The sequence below is a fragment of the Ostrinia nubilalis genome, chromosome 9 (genome assembly GCF_963855985.1).
Source record: "Ostrinia nubilalis chromosome 9, ilOstNubi1.1, whole genome shotgun sequence".
In the NCBI taxonomy this organism is placed as follows: domain Eukaryota; kingdom Metazoa; phylum Arthropoda; class Insecta; order Lepidoptera; family Crambidae; genus Ostrinia; species Ostrinia nubilalis.
The window spans coordinates 7665468-7687943 of record NC_087096.1 but is presented as its reverse complement, the minus strand read 5'-3'; the positions used below and the strand labels follow the sequence as shown (position 1 = coordinate 7687943).

Here is a 22476-nt window from a genome sequence, read left to right as displayed (position 1 = left end):
TACAGAATTGAGATCTTAAGGCTGATTTTCACGTATTAAGTAGGTAGTTAAGTAAGTAGGCGGGTAACGAATTCAAGCGTCACTCTCTCTGCCGTGTGCGGTAAGTAGTTGGGTGGCATGCAGCCTCTCCTGCAGCATTCTCTCAGGAAGTCCATCCAGGGGTTTCCCTCTCTTGACCTCGTACAGGGCCAGGGTTCTCAAGTCCAACGGAATGATCCTCGCCATGAGAGCAACCGAGGTCAGCGAAGGCCTGTGCCTTTGAGTCACAAAACCTACAAATGTAAAAACACTTTGATAAATCGGTGCAATTTTTTTTTATTCCTCTGTCGCAGTTTTGTTTAATCAGAAAAAAAGAGCGGTGTTATAGCCTTGTTTAACTTCAGACACACGATAACCGCGCGGTTTCTGGGTTTTCATTGGCAAGGTCATAATATTATGTATACAGGGTGGAATTTTGTAATGCCACCTGAAGGGAAAGTACCTACTTAAATAGTTAAGCGAACTTAAATAGTTAAATTTCGGAAGTCAAAACTTTCGAAAATTCGCTTGCCACACGCGAGAATCAAACCTTACACTGGCGAAGCTTTCTGAGGCGGTTTGATGCAACTTTTAGAAACCGCGCGCTTATCGCTGTGTGAACCATGCTTATAAATCAAAACCTAGGAGACGGGCCTTACTGTCGTCAAATATAAATAATATTAAGTTTAACAGCATTGCATTTCATATTAACAGTTGTTAACTTTATAACAGCAAGCTGAGCCAATTAATGATCTCTCGGGTCTCAGCGATAATTTTGAAATAGTGTATAACGGATATTCGTTGGCAACTAGAGCTCTATATTTATTACATTATCTTTGCCTCAACTAAACGTTCAAATAATAGTTATTTTCAACTAAACGTTCAAATAATAGTTCATTTCAACTAAACGTTCAAATAATAGTGTGGCTGTCAAAAAAAAATACAGCAATAAATGTCAATTTGTGACTTGTCAATTTAATTTCTGTTTTCTTTCCAATACACGTGAGTGATAACCTAGAAGTTTAGAACTAAAAATAATTAAAAGTTCTCTATTAACGTTATATTTCATATTACAATGGTGTCATCAAAAAAAGCCGACGTTAAGAAAAGGCCTGTACTTAAAATGAAACCTGAAAAGGTAAAAGTAAAGAAACAAAGCACCGGTAAAAGTAAAACTACTGTCGAGAAAATCCTTACCCAAACGGAAGAGAAAAAACCAAAGAAAGATGTGTTAAAGACTATAATAAAAGACCAACAAAATGTAGCCCCGAAAACAAAGTTTGTCATGCCTTCCAAAAACATCAAGGAAGCAAATGTTGATTTATGTCTGGCTGCCTTAGAACAAGTAGCTACTAATACTAAAAACAAAAATGCTATTTTCGATGATGAAACACAAATATTTGCAGAAATTAACTGCATCAAAATACAAACTACTACAGGGAATATTAAGTTGTAAGTACATTTTTTAGAATTTCACATTAATCATTCTATTGTATGGTTTTTCAGTGATGATAACACTCAATTAATACTTATATATTGTTTCCAGTGTCCTGCCACATAGTACAGCAGCATCAACAGGAGAAATTTGTTTGATTACACCAGATTTGAAGAAGGGTAAAAAAATTGATCATGAACCTACTGTGGATCATTGGGAGGAAAAACTCCGACAAGCCAATGTGACATGTGTATGTATTTATATAAATACCTCCTTAAAAATCATAAAAATTAATCTGTTATACAATGGGAGATTTAACTTGAAAAAATATTTCATTTTAAACAGAATAATAATTTAAATTCCTTATTACTTTAGCTTGTATGTACCTAGTTAGTTTTCTTGTAATTGTATGTAATGTAATTTTTTGGTGTTTTAGGTAAAAACTGTTCTACCAATGAGACAGCTAAGGGTGGAATATGATCAGTTTGAATTGAAACGCAGACTTCTTACACAACATGACTTCATTATGGTTGACACATCAATATTAAGCCATGTGTCTCATTTATTAGGAAAAATGTTTTTCAAGAAACACAACATGCTAATTCCTGTCAGGCTGCATAAAAAAGAAGATATAAAGAAAAGTATTGATCTTGGATTACGTACAGCTATGCTACGTTTGGCAGAAGGAGCAACATCCGTTATTGTGGTAGGACACACAGGCATGCCAAGACAAAAAGTCAAAGAGAATGTTCTCTCTTTAGTACAGCAACTTCGTGACAAATATCCTGGAGGGGAAGCCAATATTAGATCAATTTCACTTAAACTGCCACTATCATTGGCAGTGCCTCTGTATCTAACATTGCGTAAGTATAATATAGTTTTAGTAGATGTGACAAGTAAACTAGGCAAATAATAATGTACCTAGTCATCATTGAAATTGTTGCAGACTATTTATAAATCATGAGTTTTGCAGTAAATTGTTTATCTTCAAATATTTATTTATTTATTTTTAAACTTACATGCACATGTAACGGTGCCTTTCGGCATTATTAAATATGGCATTAATGTGTTTTTATTTTCCAGGACCATCAAACTCCATAACTCAGCCTAGATTAGTTAGGAATAAACCTAAAAACTTCAGAATCCTTGAAGATGAGCTGTCTACTATTCCTAATAGTACTGTCAGAGTAGCCCCAGATGGTACAGTTCAAGTAAACAAACTGGGAAAAGAAACTAGGTAACACTAACTTTATTTGTATAAAAAAGCTTTATTTTCATTTATTGTATTTTAGCATGTAAAATAAATTTATTGTTTCTCTTTTCAGTGACAGTGAAGATAATGAGATGGATCAAAAGGAAGATAAAGAGGAAGCAAATGCATCAGATGATGAATGAAAGAGAAAACACAAACATTTTTAACATATTTTAATCATCAAATGTGTAACACAATTACGTTTTAATAAAAAAGTTACAATCTTCCTTACGAATTTTATTAATTCCTTACAATTTTATTGAACAGTAACCTCACCTTCATTAGTGATCATATTATTTTCTTGAACATCATGGTTAATTGAACCACTTTCATTAGGAATTGTGTTGTTCCCTTGTTCATTATAGTTAGTTGAACTATTTTCATCCTTGCTATTGTCCACCTTATAAATGCTCATGGATGACCTAGGAATTATAGTCACCTGCATTTTTATAGGCCAAACCTTTTTGAATTTCTTGAAATTCTTCACCTGACTAGACTGTTCTTCTACTGCAATAGGCTCCTTCTTTATTATCAAATCTGGCCTCACTTTGACAATTGTAGTACCCAAGGTTAGCTCATTCATTTTTTCATCTAATTCTTCCTCTTTGATTTTTTTCAAAGTAGTATTCTCACTTTTCATAAATTTTTCATTGTTTTTCATTAGCTCATCCAGCTTAGATCCTCTCAAAGCAGATAAATCTACATTATTAATTTCACTGTTCCTATCATTAGTTTCATGGTCATGTGTGTTTGAATCTGTGTTAGAATTGTTGGCACCAAAAATATTGGATTTAGATGTGTTAGCTGGTATTTTTGATCTGTCCTGTATAAATTGGAATAAATCATCCTCTTCATCTTCACAGTCCAACTTGCGCTTTTGTGGCTTTGCCAAATTTAGACGTTTTATTGTAGATTCACTTGAAGTATTATCAGAGTTCCCACTGTTAACAAAGTTGAAACCATCTTCATCAAATTCGGTAGCATGCTTTTTAGATGGATTCGTTTTTGTATCATTGCTCTCATCTACTTTTCTTTTGATGCCACCCTCATGTCCAGCGCTGCCGGCAGCAAATTTCTTGGTCATATTATTCTGAATGTCATCATCACTCATTTTTCTCTTGAAGCTATTATTTTTGTCAGACATAGAAGTGTTAGTAAGACTCTCATTGATCACAACATTTTCCTTTTTACATTTAGCTCCATAGTTGTACTCTTGAGTTTCCTGTGCAAGAACTGTAGGATTTTTGGCAGTCTGATCAGTTTGCTTTATCACCTCTGAAGGGAAATTGAAGTCTGGATTGCAGTATTTATCAGTAGAACAATACAAAACTGCCAGACCGATCTCAACATCAGTTATAACTCTTTTTCCTTTGCTTTTCAAATAGTTTACAATATCCACTATTGAATTTCTTTGAGTTTGTGTTTCCTGAGATGATGAAGTTAAATTGTACTGGATAACAAAGACATCTTTTTCACACAACATCGATTTTGACATCTTAGATTCACTCAAGAGCAGAGGACTAGCAGAGGCATTAGTCAGAACAGCTTTATACATATCAAATTGAAGTTTGGAGAAAAAAACAACTTTCTTGCCAAGTAATAGACTTTTTCTGCGATCATCAGGCAGGAATGAAACAACTTCTTTATTGAGTGTTGACTCAATAATTTGAGGTGTGAAGTTATTTGGATCAGGCAAAGCCATTTGGGAATTTACAGCTTCCAAACATTTACTCCAAAATTCCACAGTAACAATATGTGCCCCTTGAACCAGAGCCAATACTACTTTCATTGTAAGAGTGATTGCAGGCATTGTTAGGTACTTACAAGTACTATCCCAGTCACTTTTTAATGTACCTGAAAGGCTGGTCAGACAGGTTTTCAAGTTTTGTAAATTTTCTCCTTTTAAAGTGGATGTACAAGTCACAAAAGATTTTGCGTGTACTATCCATACACTGCCCATTTTTCCAAACTTTACAATATCTTTGTCATTGAGTTTGATCATCGAGTTGCTTTCCACTTTGACCTCACCATTATTTACGAATGTACCGTAACGAGATCCTAAATCTTGTAAAAACAATTCATCGTGCAAGTTGGTAAGGGTTGCATGTTTTCTGCTGATTGAGGGATCATCTGGTATCACAAAACTGCGTTGTTGGGCATCAGCACTCCGTCCAATTGTTATTTCTTTGTTTTGTCCGGCAATGTAGATCACTCTATGATCGACTTCAGAAGTTAAATACCACATATTTGTTGATTTACACTACAGTAATTAAGCTACTTTACTCGATTTCAACAAATTAAACACAAAACAAGAACGCCGACTTCGTTTGCGGAAATCAGACAGATCGTCAGACGTCAAATTGATGGAGGACGCGCAATTTGTCTTTTTTTTTGAGGCAATGGAATACAGATATTGTTTTTTCTATTGGAAAATACCATGGATGTTTGTAAAGTTTTTTCCGAGTCCCCAACACCCACAACACCTCACAACATCTTAAAAAAGGTTTTTTTATTTTGTATTTCTAGAGAAGAAGAAGAAGAAGTTCAATCCATGCTCTGTGGCTCAATCAGCTCGCTCAATACTTTTATAATATCTTTGGTGGTACACTTGTTGTGACGTCTTGTTGCTACGGCAACCGGTTCGGCAACGGGCAACCATGGAAACTAAAAACCAAAAACAAACAAACATTATCTGTCAAAAATCTTACTGGACTGAAATCTAAAAGAATGTTTTAACAAATCAACAAATAATATTGTGATTAATATCATTACTTTGCTGCTCTGGTAAAACACATACACCCGGACATCTAATTGAAAGTATAATAACTTGCTGAAATTAACATAAATTAAAATATAAATCATGACGCTTTACATTGATACAAAATTGAATTTCACCGATGTGAATATGGTTTCCACTGTTGGATCCTGGCATCCATCATTACCATTGTTAGCTGTTGGATCCTACAACCAAGAAAAGGGTGGTTTTGTTACAATCTTCCAAGAAAATGTAAGTTCGGTTTAAATAGCTTCTTTCTATGTATTTTGTTGTTTGACAACCTAATGTGACCTATCTATGCTTTTTAGGGATTAGCATTAGAAGGCTGCGAATGGCCGATACTCTTGTCTAATCAAGTGACAGCACTGGCGTGGCATCCTACGAGACGCTTGTTAGTAGTCGGTTGGGACGGTGGAGAGCTCTATATTTGGTTGGAGTACTCATGGGCTCGTCTTGAAGCACCCCACAATGCTGCACTGACTACCATCGCCTTCAGCCATGGCGGCGGAAGGCTCCTGGCGTCGGATGCTGCTGGATCCTTATCTGGATGGCAATCAGGTTCTGGTGCACCACTTACCTCCTTTCATCACCAACTTGGAGATGTTATAACTCATGTAACATACTGTTCTCCTCGTCCCTCATGTGAATCTTCAATAAGAGGTTTAGCTAGAGCAGCTGTTGCTGGAGATGAAAATGCTTTAGATGCATTAGCTGCATGGCGTCCAAGAACTACGGCCCGAATGAGAGAAGGCACCCAGCCTGATAACCATGCGTGCTATGCTGCTCAAGACAATGGGGTAATTTTATACATTGATCATACTGGAGCATGCTCTGAAGTTCTGAATGCCCCAGGCAACATAATATTCATGGGTATAATAAGTAATATTTACCTACTCATTGCATGGGAGTCTGGAGGTGCTCTTAGTTTGACAAGGTTCATAACAGCTGATGATGGATCACTGACAACCGATACACATGTAAGATTGGCAGCCAGGAATGGTCAAAGTATAGTACTTGCTGGGAACTTTTATGTAGCTGTCATAACTGGAGACAACTTAATCAGAATTTGGGATAGTGAAACTGGGGACAATGATGTCTTGCCCAATGAAAAAGAAGAAATTGCTGCAGGTGACATTTTCACCAGTATTAGCTATTGCAACTTGAGTGACACTCTGTGCTGTGGAACATCCCAGGGTAATTTATATCTGTGGCGCAGGGACCATAGAAATCAGTGGAAACTTATTAGTAGTACAGCTGTTAAGGGTACAGTGAAAGAAGTCAGCTGGGGCTCTGAAGGCCTAATGAACCCCCTTTTACATGTTAACTGTATCACAAGTGCATTTATTCTTAGAGAGCAACCAGTATGTTGGGGTTATTCTCCCAATGTTTGGATGGTTCAGAGATCTGCTGTTGAAATAGCAGTTACAAATAAAAATAACTTGATGTCAACTATTGATACTACAATCACCATTAAAGCATTTGCTTTTAAGGATCAATATGTAGCATTAGGAGATGGAAAAGATGTACAGGTAAAATATTATTAAAACATTTACATTTAATTTTTAAATCTTGTTTCCTATTTGTTTAACTACATAAATAATGTTTCCATTACAGATTTGGATGTGCAGCAAAGAGAGTGATGTGAAATTTTCCCTGATTCGAACTTTCCCATGGAAAACAGATGTCCTCATCATTCATAATGATGTATTGGTTGGCTTGGTAAATCCACACATTGAATGTTATACAATAACTGGTAACAGTTTAGGTATTCTGCCAAGTACAGAAGGTGAAGGTGAACCTATTGGCATCACAAATACAAACAAATTCATAACAGTTGCAACAATGGATGGAACACTTAAATTAGTTGAAATAACTAAAAAGGGTCTCAGAATGCCCTTTCCCCCTAAAAACTGTTACCAAATGATTGAAGATTTTGGGGAAGTTATGAGAGCATCAGTAAATTCTGTTGGCAGATATATTTGTTTGAGCATTGCCAATGCAGGTCTAGCACCCGACCCTAGGTTATACCTTTGGGATGTCGCCAATGATAGTGTCACAAGTATGCATCTTGATGAAACTGCAACTCCACCATACCAGAGTGTTCCAATAGCAATCATTTGGGATCATAATGATCCTAGAATATTAGCTGTTCATATGAGATCAGCAGATGTAGACAGCATCCACTTGTTTTTTTGTCATGAAGGAAAACTTTATGAATACAAAAACTGGTGTTCCTCATCTGAAGATTACTTTCTTACTGATTTTATGCTGTGTTCTCTGTACACGCCTCATGTTGTTATTTTAGCGCAACAGAGCTTGAAGAAGATAATAATGAATGAATTTTCTGATTTTAGTGATCCTGACCCAAGTATTTTGCGTCAGATATTAGATTTCTTGTACTACATGACTACAGAGCATTTAGAAAAAGCAGTTGTTGTTGGGACAAGTATATCTGGTGGCAAAAGTTCTATTATTTGGGACAGCTTGGCTAAAGTGTGTGTCTATTGTAAACGACCTGAAGTAGGCGCAGTATGCCTGGGAAAAATGGGGAACATAAAAGGTGCGCTCATGATGCGCAAAGTTATGAATGATAATAGCATAGATGATGTATGTAAAGTCGGAGTTCTTGCGGTAAACCTTGGTATGACAGAAGAAGCTGAGAAGCTCTTTCGTGCAGCTCAGAGACCTGATTTGGTCACTCGGCTTATATCAGCTAAGGAGGGTGGTCTCAATGAAATAAGTAATGGCGATAATGAAGGAGAAAATGTATTGCTTGTAAAGAGTGCTCAGCATAAGCTTGCTAAAGTGTTATGGGCCAATGGGGAAACAAGTGCTGCATTAAAATTATTTGAAAGTGCTGGCACTCTGGTACCTCATGTGCCCAGGATGCTGATTGCCCAGGGTCAAGCACAGTTACTTGCACAGTATGTTGTCAATTCTAATGATGTGAGCCTTATAACTTGGTGGGGGCATTACCTTGAAAGCATCGGTGATTTAGAAGGCGCACTCGAGGCTTATGCTCGCGCTAACGATCATGGGGAACAGACTAGGTTGCTGTGTCACATGGAGCGAATTGACGAAGCCGAGAAGTTGTGCCATAAGGACCCGGCTTCTACGTACCAGATGGCGCGGTATTTAGAAATGCAGGCTGACAAAACGGAGAGTGCGGTGAAGGTATGGAATATAAACTTTTGAAAGTATTTTTGTTCGACTGTATCATCTTGTTTTATGTTGGTATTGTTTTAGATGTATATTAAATGTGGTGCTGTCTCATCGGCGATTCGCGTCGCTGCCGAGGCTAGTGCGTGGAACCTCGTGTGGCGCGCTGGCTCGGCGTCGCAAGCGCACGCTCTGCACGCAGCGTCGATCCTTGAAAACGCTGGACAAAATGAGCAGGCAATAGCTTTGTATCAAAAAGCAGGTACTAATTCCAAATAAAATAACTGCTTACAACAAATCAGACAATTACGATAAATTGAAACGACTTAATTTTTTTTATTTTTCAGAAAAGCCGCACTTAGCATTGAAGTTAGCACTGCAATGTGGAGATACAAACGCTATGATCGCTGCAGTTGAATCGCTCGGAAATCGTGTCGACCCAGAACTCGCTCACACGTTGGCTGCTCACCTGAGAAAAGCAGACCACCATTCGCATGCGGCCGCGTTACTGGCAACAGCTGGCAAGGTTCGATTGAATTCTTAGAAAACCATTTTTGTTACAAAGCCCTAAGCTTGAAGCTTTATTTACGTATTGTGTTGAGCATCTTCCTTCACTAAATTTTTTTTTACAATTTTCAGTATGAAGAAGCCCTAGACATAGTGGAGCAGTCATCAGCTCCCCTGTCAGAAGAGCTGAGCGAGCGACTGGCCGCGCCCGCCGGCACGAGCGGCCGCGACGCGCTGCTCCGGCGCCTGGCAGACGTGCTGGGCGGGCGGGGGCTCTACCACCAGGCGGCCAAGCGCCTCGCGCACGCCGGGGACAAGGTACTCCTTGCAGGTGCCTGAGCCGTGAGCTAACTAGAGCTGAGCGAGCGACTGGCCGCGCCTGCCGGCACGAGCGGCCGCGACGCGCTGCTCCGGCGCCTGGCAGACGTGCTGGGCGGGCGGGGGCTCTACCACCAGGCGGCCAAGCGCCTCGCGCACGTCGGGGACAAGGTACTCCTTGCAGGTGCCTGAGCTGTGAGCTAACTAGAGCTGAGCGAGCGACTGGCCGCGCCCGCCGGCACGAGCGGCCGCGACGCGCTGCTCCGGCGCCTGGCAGACGTGCTGGGCGGGCGGGGGCTCTACCACCAGGCGGCCAAGCGCCTCGCGCACGCCGGGGACAAGGTACTCCTTGCAGGTGCCTGAGCCGTGAGCTAACTAGAGCTGAGCGAGCGACTGGCCGCGCCTGCCGGCACGAGCGGCCGCGACGCGCTGCTCCGGCGCCTGGCAGACGTGCTGGGCGGGCGGGGGCTCTACCACCAGGCGGCCAAGCGCCTCGCGCACGCCGGGGACAAGGTACTCCTTGCAGGTGCCTGAGCTGTGAGCTAACTAGAGCTGAGCGAGCGACTGGCCGCGCCCGCCGGCACGAGCGGCCGCGACGCGCTGCTCCGGCGCCTGGCAGACGTGCTGGGCGGGCGGGGGCTCTACCACCAGGCGGCCAAGCGCCTCGCGCACGCCGGGGACAAGGTACTCCTTGCAGGTGCCTGAGCCGTGAGCTAACTAGAGCTGAGCGAGCGACTGGCCGCGCCTGCCGGCACGAGCGGCCGCGACGCGCTGCTCCGGCGCCTGGCAGACGTGCTGGGCGGGCGGGGGCTCTACCACCAGGCGGCCAAGCGCCTCGCGCACGCCGGGGACAAGGTACTCCTTGCAGGTGCCTGAGCTGTGAGCTAACTAGAGCTGAGCGAGCGACTGGCCGCGCCCGCCGGCACGAGCGGCCGCGACGCGCTGCTCCGGCGCCTGGCAGACGTGCTGGGCGGGCGGGGGCTCTACCACCAGGCGGCCAAGCGCCTCGCGCACGCCGGGGACAAGGTACTCCTTGCAGGTGCCTGAGCCGTGAGCTAACTAGAGCTGAGCGAGCGACGTTCCTGAGTAGTGCTGATCGCTCAACGCCGACGCTTTATACATTTCGGCTGTCAGCGCTGACGGTCAGCGTGCGTCAGCGTGATTCTGAAACCAGCCTTACAGGTGCCTGAGCTATGAGCTACTACCAGGTAGTCGAGCAACTCGCGCATTTTGGAAAAGAGTAGGTATTGTCTTACAGCGATAAATTAGGTGATTTCTCTGTCTCATCTGTGATGTGTCTAAGCAACCAACAATTGCTTTCGTTAGCTATGTTATGTAATAGCGTGTTGTGTCTTATCATTATTAAAGTCTCGCGCACAGTATTTTAGGTGCTATGTTTCCAGTTTCAATGAAAAAACTCAATACTTACTGCAACCATATAAAATTGTTATTTTTCAGGCAGGCGCCATGCGATGGCTGATGCGTTCAGGAGACGCAGACCGCATCGCGACATTTGCAGCGGCGACTCGCGACCGCGCTGCACAACTAATGGCGGCTGACTACTTGCGCAGGTAAGATTTTCAATAGTTATACGTAATGCTTGACGAAGTCATTTGAACGTAGCAACGGGTTTTACGGGTAAAGTTCTTGGTGAAATGAACTATGAAATTTTGTGCATAACAACCCGGTCAAGTTAACTGCGCACTTGGCTGCCGTGACGTCACATCGACGCTAGTACGGACGGGGCGAACGCGAAAAAGGTGTGCGAGTAAATGCGAGGGAGAGTAGCATTCTAGTCAGGTGCGCAGTTAACTTGACCGGGTATTAAATAATATTACATACTTCCAAATAAACTTATTTTGTGCGTTTATCTTTTCAGAAGAGCCGACTGGCGTTCGAGACCTGATCTGACCAGGCACATCCTGCATTTCTACACCAGAGCCAAGGCGTACGGAAAACTTGCCGCGTTCTACGCAGAATGCGCTAAAGTCGAAGTTGATGAATATGACGTTAGTAAATCGTAGTCATGACGTAAAGTATCAGCATCAAATAGTTCGTGACAACCAAAGTAGCCAAAAAGTTGATAACACAACCTTATGCCAATAGTAACAAAGCGATCATTGGCTACTTTGGGTGTCACGAAGTATTTTACGCTGACTGTACCATAATATTTATGGGAATAAATAAATTATTATAAATATTAAATAAGTTATGTTATCTTTGCAGAACTATGAAAAGGCGTTAGAAGCATTAAAAGAAGCAACAAGATGTCTTGCGAAGTCTTCTGATCCGGAATCAGGTAAACAAACTTTTAGCAGTCAAAATATCTCTTGCGTAGGTAGTAAAGATATTACGATAAAGTTATAATAACCGTTGGATACCGTTTTGCTGTTTCCAGGAGCTCAAACAATGGCCTTACAGGAGCAGAGCACTATAGTAAAACGTTTCATAGACGTCAAGAAAACTTTAGAATCCGGTGAAGAGAATGCAGGTATTCTTAAAAACTACATTCATTCTTAAATTTAAAAAATAGCAGTCACGAAATGTTGGTGTCTTTGCAAGTGCATTCCACTTGCTTATCGTAAATCGTCAAGGCGCAAATACACTATGTGGGAAATTGACCGAGACGAAGCGCGCGCACATCTAAATATGGGCGACACACGGCGAAACTAACCGAAGCGCGTGTTTACACTATACGTCTCAATCAAATTCCCGCATAGTGTACTTGCGCCATTAGGTTTATTCAGTCCGTCGGAACTGGCACAAGACAAGGGCGTTCATCATGGCAATATCAAACAGGCAAAAAGTACAATATTATTATGTTTACAGGTGTAACAAGTGGTCAACAATTGCTGCGAACTGTGAGTGGTCGTCCCGGACTTATAACCGAAGATAAAGTCATCAAATTGCTTCTCCAGTATGCTCCAAACCATCCTGATGCAGCACGTATGTATTTAATTACAGTTTTTATCCGCGACTTGGCCCAAGTGAATTACGGTTTGTCATAGAAAGAGTCTATCGCGCGCTTGCCTTTTAAAATCTACTGTCTATCTATACCAAATCCATTTAGCCGATTTGATTGTTGATATTGTACATTAGTAGGATGCCTTCGCCGTCGCAAAAAATAGATTTTTTGTTTATTTAAACAATTTCAAGATACATAGTAATTTTTCTCTCTGAACATTTCAGAACTGGATCAACAGTTACGGGGAATGCAGAAATCGTCTGAGGATGACAACCAATCAACAGAGTCACCTGATCAAAGTATCGAAGAAGTTATTTAAATTCTCAAGTGCTTGTAGAATGTTACAAGAACAACTACGAGTAGCTACTTATGTCCGTCGAAAACTATGGAGTGAATTTCCGTGAAGACAGAATAATATAAGTACAGTCAGCGTCAAATAGTTCGTGACACTCAAAGTAGCCAAAAAGATCGCACGTCTGTTACAATGCGCGATTGAAAAATCCTCCAGATGGCAATACGTAGACGCGAGGTCCAAATGCTGCATGATTGGTTATTTTTGACATGACATTGACAGATATGTCAAAATCCACCAATCGTGCAGCATTTGGACCTCGCGTCTACGTATTGCCATCTGGCGGATTTTTCAATCGCGAAAACCCTCAATGGAATAAGGTAGTGTTATCAACTTTGTGCCCACTTTGGGTGTCACTATTTGACACTGACTGTACTAGTACTTCAGTTGTAGTGAGTAGTTTGTTGGAGGATATTTAATTTTAAATCCGTCCTATATTGTAACACGCACAATTCCGTCCTTTTGTCCGTCCAGTACTATTGTTACATTTGTGTAAATATTTTAGTTGCATTTTATTTGTTATTATTAATTATGTTTATTAAGCATAGAATTAAAACTGAATATTTATAAATAATATTTTTTATTGTAAAGACTGTAGTTAATTTGAACAATTGGTTAATATCCGGTTCGAAGGACCAACGAAAAGAGTAGGGACGGTGTCTTTCTTAGAATAACGACACACGCTATAATACAGGGTGTTAGGTAAATGGGTATATGAGCCGACACTAGCCCATGTTAACATATACATATAAATGGTCTGGTGAAGTCAGAAAATTGATATCATCATTTTAATTATTTTAATTTTCATACAAATCTGATTTTATAAATTTTATTTTGTATGAACATTTAAAAAATTAAAATGATGATATCAAATTTCTGACTTCACCATACCATTTATATGCATACGTTAACATAGGCTAGTGTCGGCTTATATACCCACTAGCTTTCCGCCCGCGGCTTCGCCCGCGTGGAATTTTGTCTGTCACAGAAAAACTTTATCGCGCGCGTCCCTGTTTCAAAAACCGGGATAAAAACTATCCTATGTTCTTTCCCGGGACTCAAACTATCTCTATGCCAAATTTCATCAAAATCGGTTGCGAGGTTTAAGCGGGAAAGCGTAACAGACAGACAGACAGACAGACAGACAGACAGACAGACAGAGTTACTTTCGCATTTATAATATTAGTTGGGATTTACCTAACACCCTGTATAGACAAAAGCACACAAGTATTCCTAACAAAATACCTACAGTGTAAAAAACTGTAAACTCTTTATAACGACACTAAAGGACTGAGCATTTTCGGCGTTAAATAGAATGGTCGTTAAATGGAGAAAAAAGTTAATAAGAGATTATTTTACACACAATGTTATTATGCATGCAAATAACAACACGTTTTGCCTTAGTCTGTTAACTTCGTCTGATGGTTTTTGTTGCTCCAATACATCAATTGTATTTTATTACGTATTTTACTCATAACTTGAGATGCTGCTGGATCAATTTGATTATATAAAAAGTATTTTTCTAATACTTTCGCTGCATCAAGTGCTTGTTTAATACTTGGTGGAGAGTCAGGTTCATCTGTTTCATCTTCTTCATTCACTTGTTGTTCCTGCTCTTTGGAGAGCTTTCCTCCCACAAACTTTTCTGCTTTAAATTTCAATGTTTTGTGAGTTGCCAAGTTACAGGATATTCCAGTTTCGCCAGCGTTAGAAAGGTCATTCGGAGCATACTCTACCTTCAAATACGCATTAACACCTTGCACTTCTCCATTAATTTTACCATAGTCGATGTGGTGACGTTGCTTGAATCTCCCGAGCCATCCTTCTGATGCCTTGAAAGCAGTTAATCCTAATTCTTTGGCAATTTCTTCCGCCTTAGCTTTCATGATCGGCCCTGAGACAGGCACATTATTCTGGCGCTGATTATAAAACCATGCTAGCATCGGTGGATCCAGATCTTCGTATTGAGGTTTTTTTAATTTCTTAGCAGATTTTCCATCCGCCTCTGCTTGCAGAATGTTTTTCCATATTGTAGACACAGTAGAGCGGCTAAATCCAAATCGTCTTCCAACATCACTTATCTTTTCTCCCGCCTCTATTGAGCGTATTAATAAAACTTTTTCGTCAATACACAAGGATTTTCGTTTACTCGCCATGTTTACTCGAAAGTCTGTAAGCAACTACAAATGATAAAGTAACGTATAACAACTTACAAGTCTAGTCGTGCAAGTTCATCATAGGGTAATTGCGCCGGTTTTCCGTCCAGCTCCTGTTTTCGTCCATTTGACCGACTTGCCACAAACAAATACGGAAAATTAGAATACAAACCTAACTTTCCGTGCAAGTTTGGACTTGTTACAATCTATATTATCTAAGTAACAGTTCTGCCTGCATGAAAATGTAATTTGACAAGTAATAACTCCAAAAAAATCTACGGAAGTTGCTGCTGCACACAGGTGAATGGAAAACGTCGTCAAGTTAGAAAAAAAACGTGCCGGTAGGGAACTTTCATGATATGTTTAATTACTGTTTTAGCTACTTTACGTAATGTTTTTGGCACGTATGTCTAATTATTAGCATAATAAACACTATTTTAAGGGTTTACTAAAGTTTTTGTATAGAAATCTTAGATAATTAAGTGGACTAATACTAGCATAACAATTTTGCAAGATTTTGGTTTTCGTCCACGTGGACGGAAACCCTGACACCTAGTTAATATTTTTAATAATCATTTTACTTCAATGGACCTACAAAATACAATGTTTTTTCTTCCAATATGATCTTTATTGCTATTACATTAAACATTTTAGTTTACGTCCACTTTTTAACAGTGATAAACCCATAAAAACCGTTAAAAAGATGTGGACGAAAATAAAAAACAGCTTTAAACGTTGTTGTGTTTTCGTCCATGACGTCATGAGCAAGCACTGGGGTGGACGAAAACCAAAATTAGCTATTCCTGTAGATTAGTTTTCGTCCATTTGTCCTTCGACCTATTGCAATATTTTCCTAAATTTAGGTAAGAAACTTATTTAAATCTTTTTGATATCATTTGAAAGCTAACAAAATTACCTTTCAAATGATATACCACAATCCATAGTTACTGTATTGTAGAATTGGTTTTAAGTTAATAATACAACTGCAACCTTTTTTCTACACAGTGGTCGAAAACTAGCGTACACTAGGACGAAAACTGATTTTTTTGGACGAAAACTAGTGAAATCGCCTCTTTTGCATAAAATATTTTTTATAAAAAAACCCGTGGTATTTACTTATTGTCATATAACATTAACGTAAAGTAGACTATATAAGGACTAAAATGACATATGATACATATGAGTAAGGGTATTTTAAGATATTCATTTCGCATCACAAAGTTGGCAACTCCGATAATTGGACGAAAACTAACGCACTTACCCTAACTAAAAAAGACAAAATTTAGAATCGTCAGTCGAAGTTAACGGATGTCAAACGTACTAGATATAAATAAAGCAACATAACAAAGCAGCAAAGTAAAGAAATAACGTACCTGCCTACACAGCACCTCTCTTTGTTTTCGGCAAAAAAGTAGGTGTTTGTTTAGGTTGGTATAATGATGTAATGCTGATTGCCGTAGGTATTGTTTTAGCTATAATAGCGAATAGCATGAGCGTGATGCTAAGTAGGTACAAATTGTAAGGTACTCGTAGACCTATATTTATTTAAAAAAACCGGCCAAGTGCGAGTCGGACTCGCTCACCGAGGGTTCCGTACAAACCTGCAAGGTTTACAAAGTTCGTTCATTACGACAATCGAGTCATAACTATGGTATTTTTATTGCAAAATGAAATTCATAAGTTTATATTTATTAAAAAATATATATTTTGTAATGTAACTAAAAATTTAAGGTTTTCGAAATTTTTCCTTCATGTGTGCTATAAAACGTTGCTTCATGCCAAATTTCAAGATTCTAGGTCGACTGGAAGTACCCTTTAGGTTTTGATTCCCTTGCGAGTACTTGCGAGTTTCAAAATATGCAGCTTAAATTGCTGTTTCTTTTGATTGCTTTGACATAGAAGTTTGATTTTGTTACAACCTAAAGGTATTATAGACCTGAGTATTTGGTATGAATTTCAATTTAATACCTCTACGCGTTTATGAGGAAATGGGTAGTAAGTTTAAAATTATTTAAAAAATATACTATATTATGTGATGTAACTAAAAATTTATGGTTTTCGTAATTTTTCCTTTATCTATGCTATAAGACGTTGCTTCGTACCAAATTTCAAGATTCTGAGTTCACGGGAAGCACCCTGTAGGTTTTGATTCCCTTGCAAGTGTCGAAAATTTGCGGCATAAACGGCTGTATCTTTTGATTGCGTTGGCTTAGAAGTTTGATTTTTTCACAGCTTCAAGGGACAGTAGACCTGAGTAATTGATATAAAGGACATCATTCTTTTTGGGCCTTTTCTAAAAGTGCCGGCCAACAAAAAATTATGGTACGTATTGTTAGAACTAGCTATTTGGAGCAATAGTTAATATGGCACAAAAGTTGTAGGACCACTCAGAACAAAGTCATACAAGTTCGATGATTCATCATTTTCATACATTTATTGACTTTTAAAGTGTTGGCAAACTTGAAAATAATTACATATATGTTTTGTTAGAAACTCATGATCCAAAACAATTATCAACCGACCGCTCTAAGTTAGCGATCAAATGACGCGACGACGAAACGAAAAAGATACATCCGTGGCCCGCGCTAGCAGTGTCGCTGTGGCCGAGAAGAAACGAGCAAACATGCCAGCCAATAGGATGGCTCGGAGCATACCCGTCAGTGAATGAGACGGGGACATTGAAAACTGAAGTGAAGGTCAACCAGTTATCCATGCGACTCGCGTTACATCAAACGGTTAAACATCATTGTTAAAGCCCGGTCGCCGAGTAGGTACGTAGAATTTCGTCCAATGACCCCAAGCTATCCATCTTTTTCGTTCGCACGAATCTATGTTGCTGTCGCGCTCGCACACTCACTGCGGCCGCCCGTCGCACAATCGCGACAGCAATAGGTATAATTACGCGCGAGCGATAAGGATGGGTAGCTTGGGGTCATTGGCCAAACTTCTACGTGCTCGGCGACCGGACTATATGTGAATATTCGACTCAGATTCCGTTTGTTGTGTGAAGTGGCTAATCATTTGTGTATAAGCTGTCGTGGAGATATTGGTACACGGCGTAGATACACGTGGGCTTCGTGAGAGGAAGGTTTTATAAATATTGCTCAGATTATAATGGATGAACTGGTGGAAAATGAAGTAACATGAAAACTACTTTTTTGTCACTTAAATAACTGAACAGACAATGAACCCACACTTTCGCACTATAATGACAGATGCTTCAAATAACTAGTTCTAGCAATATCAATAATCATTATATGATTCTCTGCACTTTCAAAAATCAATAAATGCATGAAAATGATGAATCATCGAACTTGTATAACTTGGTTCAGAGCGGTCCTACAACTTTCATGCCATATTAACTATTGCTCCAAATAGCTAGTTCTAATAATACGCACCAATTTTTTTTGTTGGCCGGCACTTTCAGAAAAGGCCCAAAAATGTATGAAGCCTGAATGATCTCCTTTCAGCTTCATACCTCCACGCGTTCCTGAGAAAAAGGGTCTTGACAGACGGACGGACGGACAACAAAGTGATCCTATAAGGGTTCCGTTTTTTCCTTTTGAGGTACGGAACCCTAAAAACAAGGTAAATTGGGTAAACAAACACCTCAGTCCACCATTTCGATGTTTTATGAAGTTTGACGTTAAATCGAGTGGCGTTAAAGAGAGAGACCACAGATTTATCCAAATCTATGGTTCACACTGTTTAAAATTTTAGGGAAATATCTCTAGGGACATGATAAAGTAGTAAATTGAATTAAATTAGTAGGTAAATAAAATAGATAAGTTTTTAGGATTCCGTACCCAAAGAGTTGTTATCGATTATTGTATCTGGCTGGTAATCGCTGTTCCAATGCCTTAACGTTTTTATGATTAAAAATATATTTTGAAGTTTCTCTGTGGTCTATTGAAAATAAAAGAATGGCGGCGATTGCCTTCGTAAGATCGTAAAAACTGTGTTTAATTTAATATCACAAAGTAAAACTTAAAACTCATATTCGCTACATGGTAGCAGAGCGTAGTTCCTCAAAATGGAGGTGCGATATGAGGAAGTAAATAATATTGTGCGCCTCGTGGACGCCGATTCATATTCCATGTGGAAATTCCAATTTACCATACTACTAAACAGTTATGGTCTGATGGACGTAATACAACTACAAGATGAAAAACCTAATGAAAAACAAAGAGTTGTGGACGTCAAAAGGGACGCACAGGTACAGAAAATCATTGTTCAAACAATTGATAAGCGACATATACCCTTGATCATGTGCATGAAAAACGCTAAAGAGATGTATGACAAACTCGAGTTCATATTTGAAAAAACATCCGGTGAGCAAAAGTGCAATTTGTTACAAGAGTTCTACAAGTATACGTTTGATCAGACGAAAGACATCACGTATAACGTTTCAAACATACATAACATTGCCCAAAAGCTAAATTCACTAGGAGAGAACATCCATGAAAATATGATAATATCGAAGATACTTTCGAGCTTGCCACCAAAGTGGAATTATTTCATCACTGCTTGGGATTCAACCCCATTGACAGAAAGAACGTTAAATCAACTAACGTCAAGACTGTTATCGGAAGAACTGAGACAGAATAAAGAAGATGTCATGACCACAACAGTAGCATTTAGAGCGCAAACAAGAAAATATCAGAAATTTGAAAAGAAGTGTTCGATATGCAAAAAGAACAACCATACTGACAAGGATTGTTTCTTTAAAAATAAGGGTCTGCGAAAATGTTCAATTTGTAAGAAAACAAATCATACTGAGAAAGATTGTTTTTTCAAGAACAAGAACAAAGAACATTTCTCATTTCTTACTACAACTGAAGACTTCGTTGTTGACTCCGGATGCTCTATCCATATGACCAATAATAAGGATATTCTAAAAAATAAAAAGAAATATAATGTTAAAGTACAGACAGCGGAGAAAGAGGTTAAAATTGAATCAGAAAATAAAGGTACAATAGAGTTAGAGAATGTTACGTTCAGAGATGTACTTTTTGTACCTAACCTACAAAAGAATCTACTATCAGTAAATGTAATAACAGAAAAGGATGGAGAAGTCACCTTCACCAAGAATAAGGTAATTATTAAAAAGGATAACAACACAATATTGATGGGAGATAAAAATAAAAATGGGACCTATAGCATAAAACTAAATGCTGAAACTGAAGAACAGGCATACTACTCTACAGCTGAAGATTGGCATATAAGATTTGGCCATCCTGGTAAAGAGACTTTGAAAAATATAATAAAGAGTGTAGATGGCATGAACATAAGAAATGATGATATAAACAAATTGACAACTTGTGAGATTTGCCTGAAAGCAAAACAAACGAGGTTACCATTTTATAATCGAAAGAAATCTGAGAGAAAATTACACACAATACATACAGACTTACTTGAAGTTACCCCTGTGTCCTATGATGGAAAAAGATATGTGTTGTCAATAATAGATGATTTTACAGACTACACCGAAACTTATTTACTCAAGTATAAATCCGAGGTTTCAACGTACCTAAAAAGATACATACTAAAAGTTGAACGAGAGTTTGAGTTGAAAGTCAGCAAAATAAGGTGTGATAATGGAGGAGAATATACAAGCATTGAACTGACAGAGTGGTGTAACGATAAAGGAATAAAACTGGACTATACTATCGCATACACTCCACAACAAAACGGGAAAGCAGAACGCTTTAACCGCACACTGATGGAAAAAGTGAGAGCTATGCTATTTCAGTCAGGTCTCGGAAAAGACATGTGGGGTGAAGCAGTATGTTCAGCGACTTATATTATAAATAGAATTCCTAAAGATACTAAAACCCCCATTGAAAAGTGGACAGGGAAACGACCTAATGTCAAAAATGTGGTAACATTTGGGTCAGAAGCATATGCGAAACGACTCGTAGCGCTTAAAAAATTGGATGAAAGAAATGAACAGCTTATAATGGTTGGATATGCACCAACAGGATATAGACTATGGAATCCAAACACTAGAAAAATTGTAATCCGACGTGATGTTATATTCAAGAAACCAGAAATACGAGAAGTAAAACAAGATGACCAACAAACAAAATTCGTTTTCGACAACTCTCAAGAAATAATAATTGAAGAAGAAGAAAAAGAGCAAATAAGAACCGAAGAAACATCAGAACAAATACTTAATGAAGAAGAAGAAGAAGAAAAAGACCAAATAAGAACTGAAGAAACATCAGAACAAACACTCAATGAAGAAGAAAGAATCCCTATGAGAAGTTCAGAAGAAACAAGACAAAGTACACAAAATTCTAAATCACGTTTTGGAAGAACCTTAAAGAAACCTAATTACTTAGAAGACTACTCACTATTGGCAAGTGAAGAAGAAAGAAAAGAAGAAGCACCCATGACATATAAAGAAGCCATTGAACAAGAAGATTGGATACAAGCCATAAACAAAGAATTACGAGCGCTGGAGAGCAATGAAACCTGGAAAGAAGTAAAATTACCTGAAAATAAGAAAACAATTGATACGAAATGGGTATTTAAAGTAAAAGATGATGGTACAAAGAAAGCAAGACTAGTAGCACGTGGATTTCAACAAAAGAAAGAAAGTGAATTAGAAACAGTATACTCACCTGTTGCTAGAGCTTCTACCGTCCGTTTACTAATATCGAAAGCAATAAATGAACAATTAGATATCAAACAATTAGACATACCAACTGCTTTTCTCAATGGTAAAGTGAAGTCTGAAATATACATAAAACCACCAGAAGGTTATATAACAAAGGAAAATAATACAGTATTAAAATTGGAGAGATCGCTATACGGATTGAAAGAGTCACCCAAATGCTGGAATGAACGAATAAATCAATTTTTTGAAGAGAATAATTTCCAAAGATCAAAGTATGATACCTGTTTATACTATAAAAATGATTGCTGGATAATATTATATGTGGATGACATAATTTTAATAGGGAATTATGAAGAAATTATAATCAAACTAAAGGAGGAGTTTAAAGCAAAAGAGCTGGGAAAAATCAAGACATTTTTGGGAGTAGAATTTACAAGAAAAGAGGACTCTATTGAAATTACACAAACAAAAATGATAGAAAAATTATTAGATAAATATAATATGAATGAATGTAAAGATATGAAAACTCCAATGGAAATAAACTTCAAGATACTACACGAAGAGGAAAGTAAAGATGAAATTAAAGAGAGATACAGAGAACTAATGGGAAGTCTACTTTATCTAGCTACGACTACAAGACCAGACATTGCATACTCAGTGAGCTATTTAAGCCGGTATCTAGATAAAGCAAATGAGAGTACATGGAAAGCTGCTAAAAGAATACTGAGATATCTGAAAGCTACAAAAGGAAAAGGGTTGATTTTCAGGAAAGGAAGTACATATGACTTACATGCTTTTTCAGATGCAGATTGGGCAGGAGATGACAAGGACAGAAAAAGTGTAAGCGGAGGAATCATATTGCATGGTTGCAATCCAGTTACTTGGTTCTCCAAAAAAACAAGGCTGCGTGGCGCTC

The 22476-nt window shown here is 38.8% G+C and overlaps 4 protein-coding genes across 9 annotated transcripts; 2 read left to right on the top strand and 2 right to left on the bottom strand.

The window, feature by feature from the left end:
* The first annotated feature begins 992 nt into the window (after positions 1-992).
* LOC135074506 (ribosomal L1 domain-containing protein CG13096) lies at positions 993-2932 on the top strand. The gene is made up of 5 exons (XM_063968810.1): positions 993-1470; positions 1565-1703; positions 1890-2316; positions 2537-2690; positions 2779-2932. Exons 1-5 carry the CDS (start codon positions 1094-1096, stop codon positions 2846-2848), a joined length of 1167 nt encoding a protein of 388 aa, XP_063824880.1. The 5' UTR covers positions 993-1093; the 3' UTR covers positions 2849-2932.
* Positions 2864-5076, bottom strand: LOC135074505 (nibrin). Its single transcript, XM_063968808.1, has one exon. The coding sequence runs from the start codon at positions 4948-4950 to the stop codon at positions 2962-2964; it is 1989 nt and encodes a 662-aa protein (XP_063824878.1). The 5' UTR covers positions 4951-5076; the 3' UTR covers positions 2864-2961.
* A 292-nt stretch (positions 5077-5368) lies between these two features.
* Positions 5369-13372, top strand: LOC135074508 (intraflagellar transport protein 140 homolog). The gene is given in 13 exon segments (XM_063968817.1): positions 5369-5712; positions 5790-7010; positions 7096-8655; positions 8728-8902; positions 8988-9166; positions 9280-9709; positions 9845-9978; positions 10924-11036; positions 11345-11474; positions 11692-11764; positions 11864-11956; positions 12295-12411; positions 12655-13372. Coding segments are annotated over 13 exon segments (4467 nt in total). The 5' UTR covers positions 5369-5565; the 3' UTR covers positions 12750-13372.
* Positions 13373-13979: 607 nt separating this feature from the next.
* Positions 13980-18640, bottom strand: LOC135074507 (tigger transposable element-derived protein 6). Of its 6 annotated transcripts, none has more exons than XM_063968814.1 (4): positions 18337-18640; positions 17041-17188; positions 16312-16539; positions 13980-14962 (listed from the first exon to the last, which is right to left on the bottom strand). In XM_063968814.1, exon 4 carries the CDS (start codon positions 14936-14938, stop codon positions 14183-14185), a length of 756 nt encoding a protein of 251 aa, XP_063824884.1. In that variant the 5' UTR covers positions 14939-14962; positions 16312-16539; positions 17041-17188; positions 18337-18640; the 3' UTR covers positions 13980-14182. The 6 variants fall into 6 exon arrangements, with proteins under 6 accessions (XP_063824884.1, XP_063824881.1, XP_063824882.1 ...); XM_063968811.1 differs by having other exon boundaries at positions 13980-14952; XM_063968812.1 differs by having other exon boundaries at positions 13980-14952; positions 18417-18640.
* Between the last annotated feature and the right edge of the window lie 3836 nt (positions 18641-22476).

Excerpts from the sequence above, each read along its gene's own strand:
- LOC135074506 (XM_063968810.1), top strand. The coding sequence starts at position 1,094 with ATGGTGTCATCAAAAAAAGCCGACGTTAAGAAAAGGCCTGTACTTAAA. Across the intron at positions 1,471-1,564 it reads ACTACAGGGAATATTAAGTT|TGTCCTGCCACATAGTACAG; the intron begins GTAAGTACATTT and ends TATTGTTTCCAG. Across the intron at positions 2,691-2,778 it reads AAACTGGGAAAAGAAACTAG|TGACAGTGAAGATAATGAGA; the intron begins GTAACACTAACT and ends TTCTCTTTTCAG.
- LOC135074505 (XM_063968808.1), bottom strand. The coding sequence starts at position 4,950 with ATGTGGTATTTAACTTCTGAAGTCGATCATAGAGTGATCTACATTGCC.
- LOC135074507 (XM_063968814.1), bottom strand. The coding sequence starts at position 14,938 with ATGGCGAGTAAACGAAAATCCTTGTGTATTGACGAAAAAGTTTTATTA.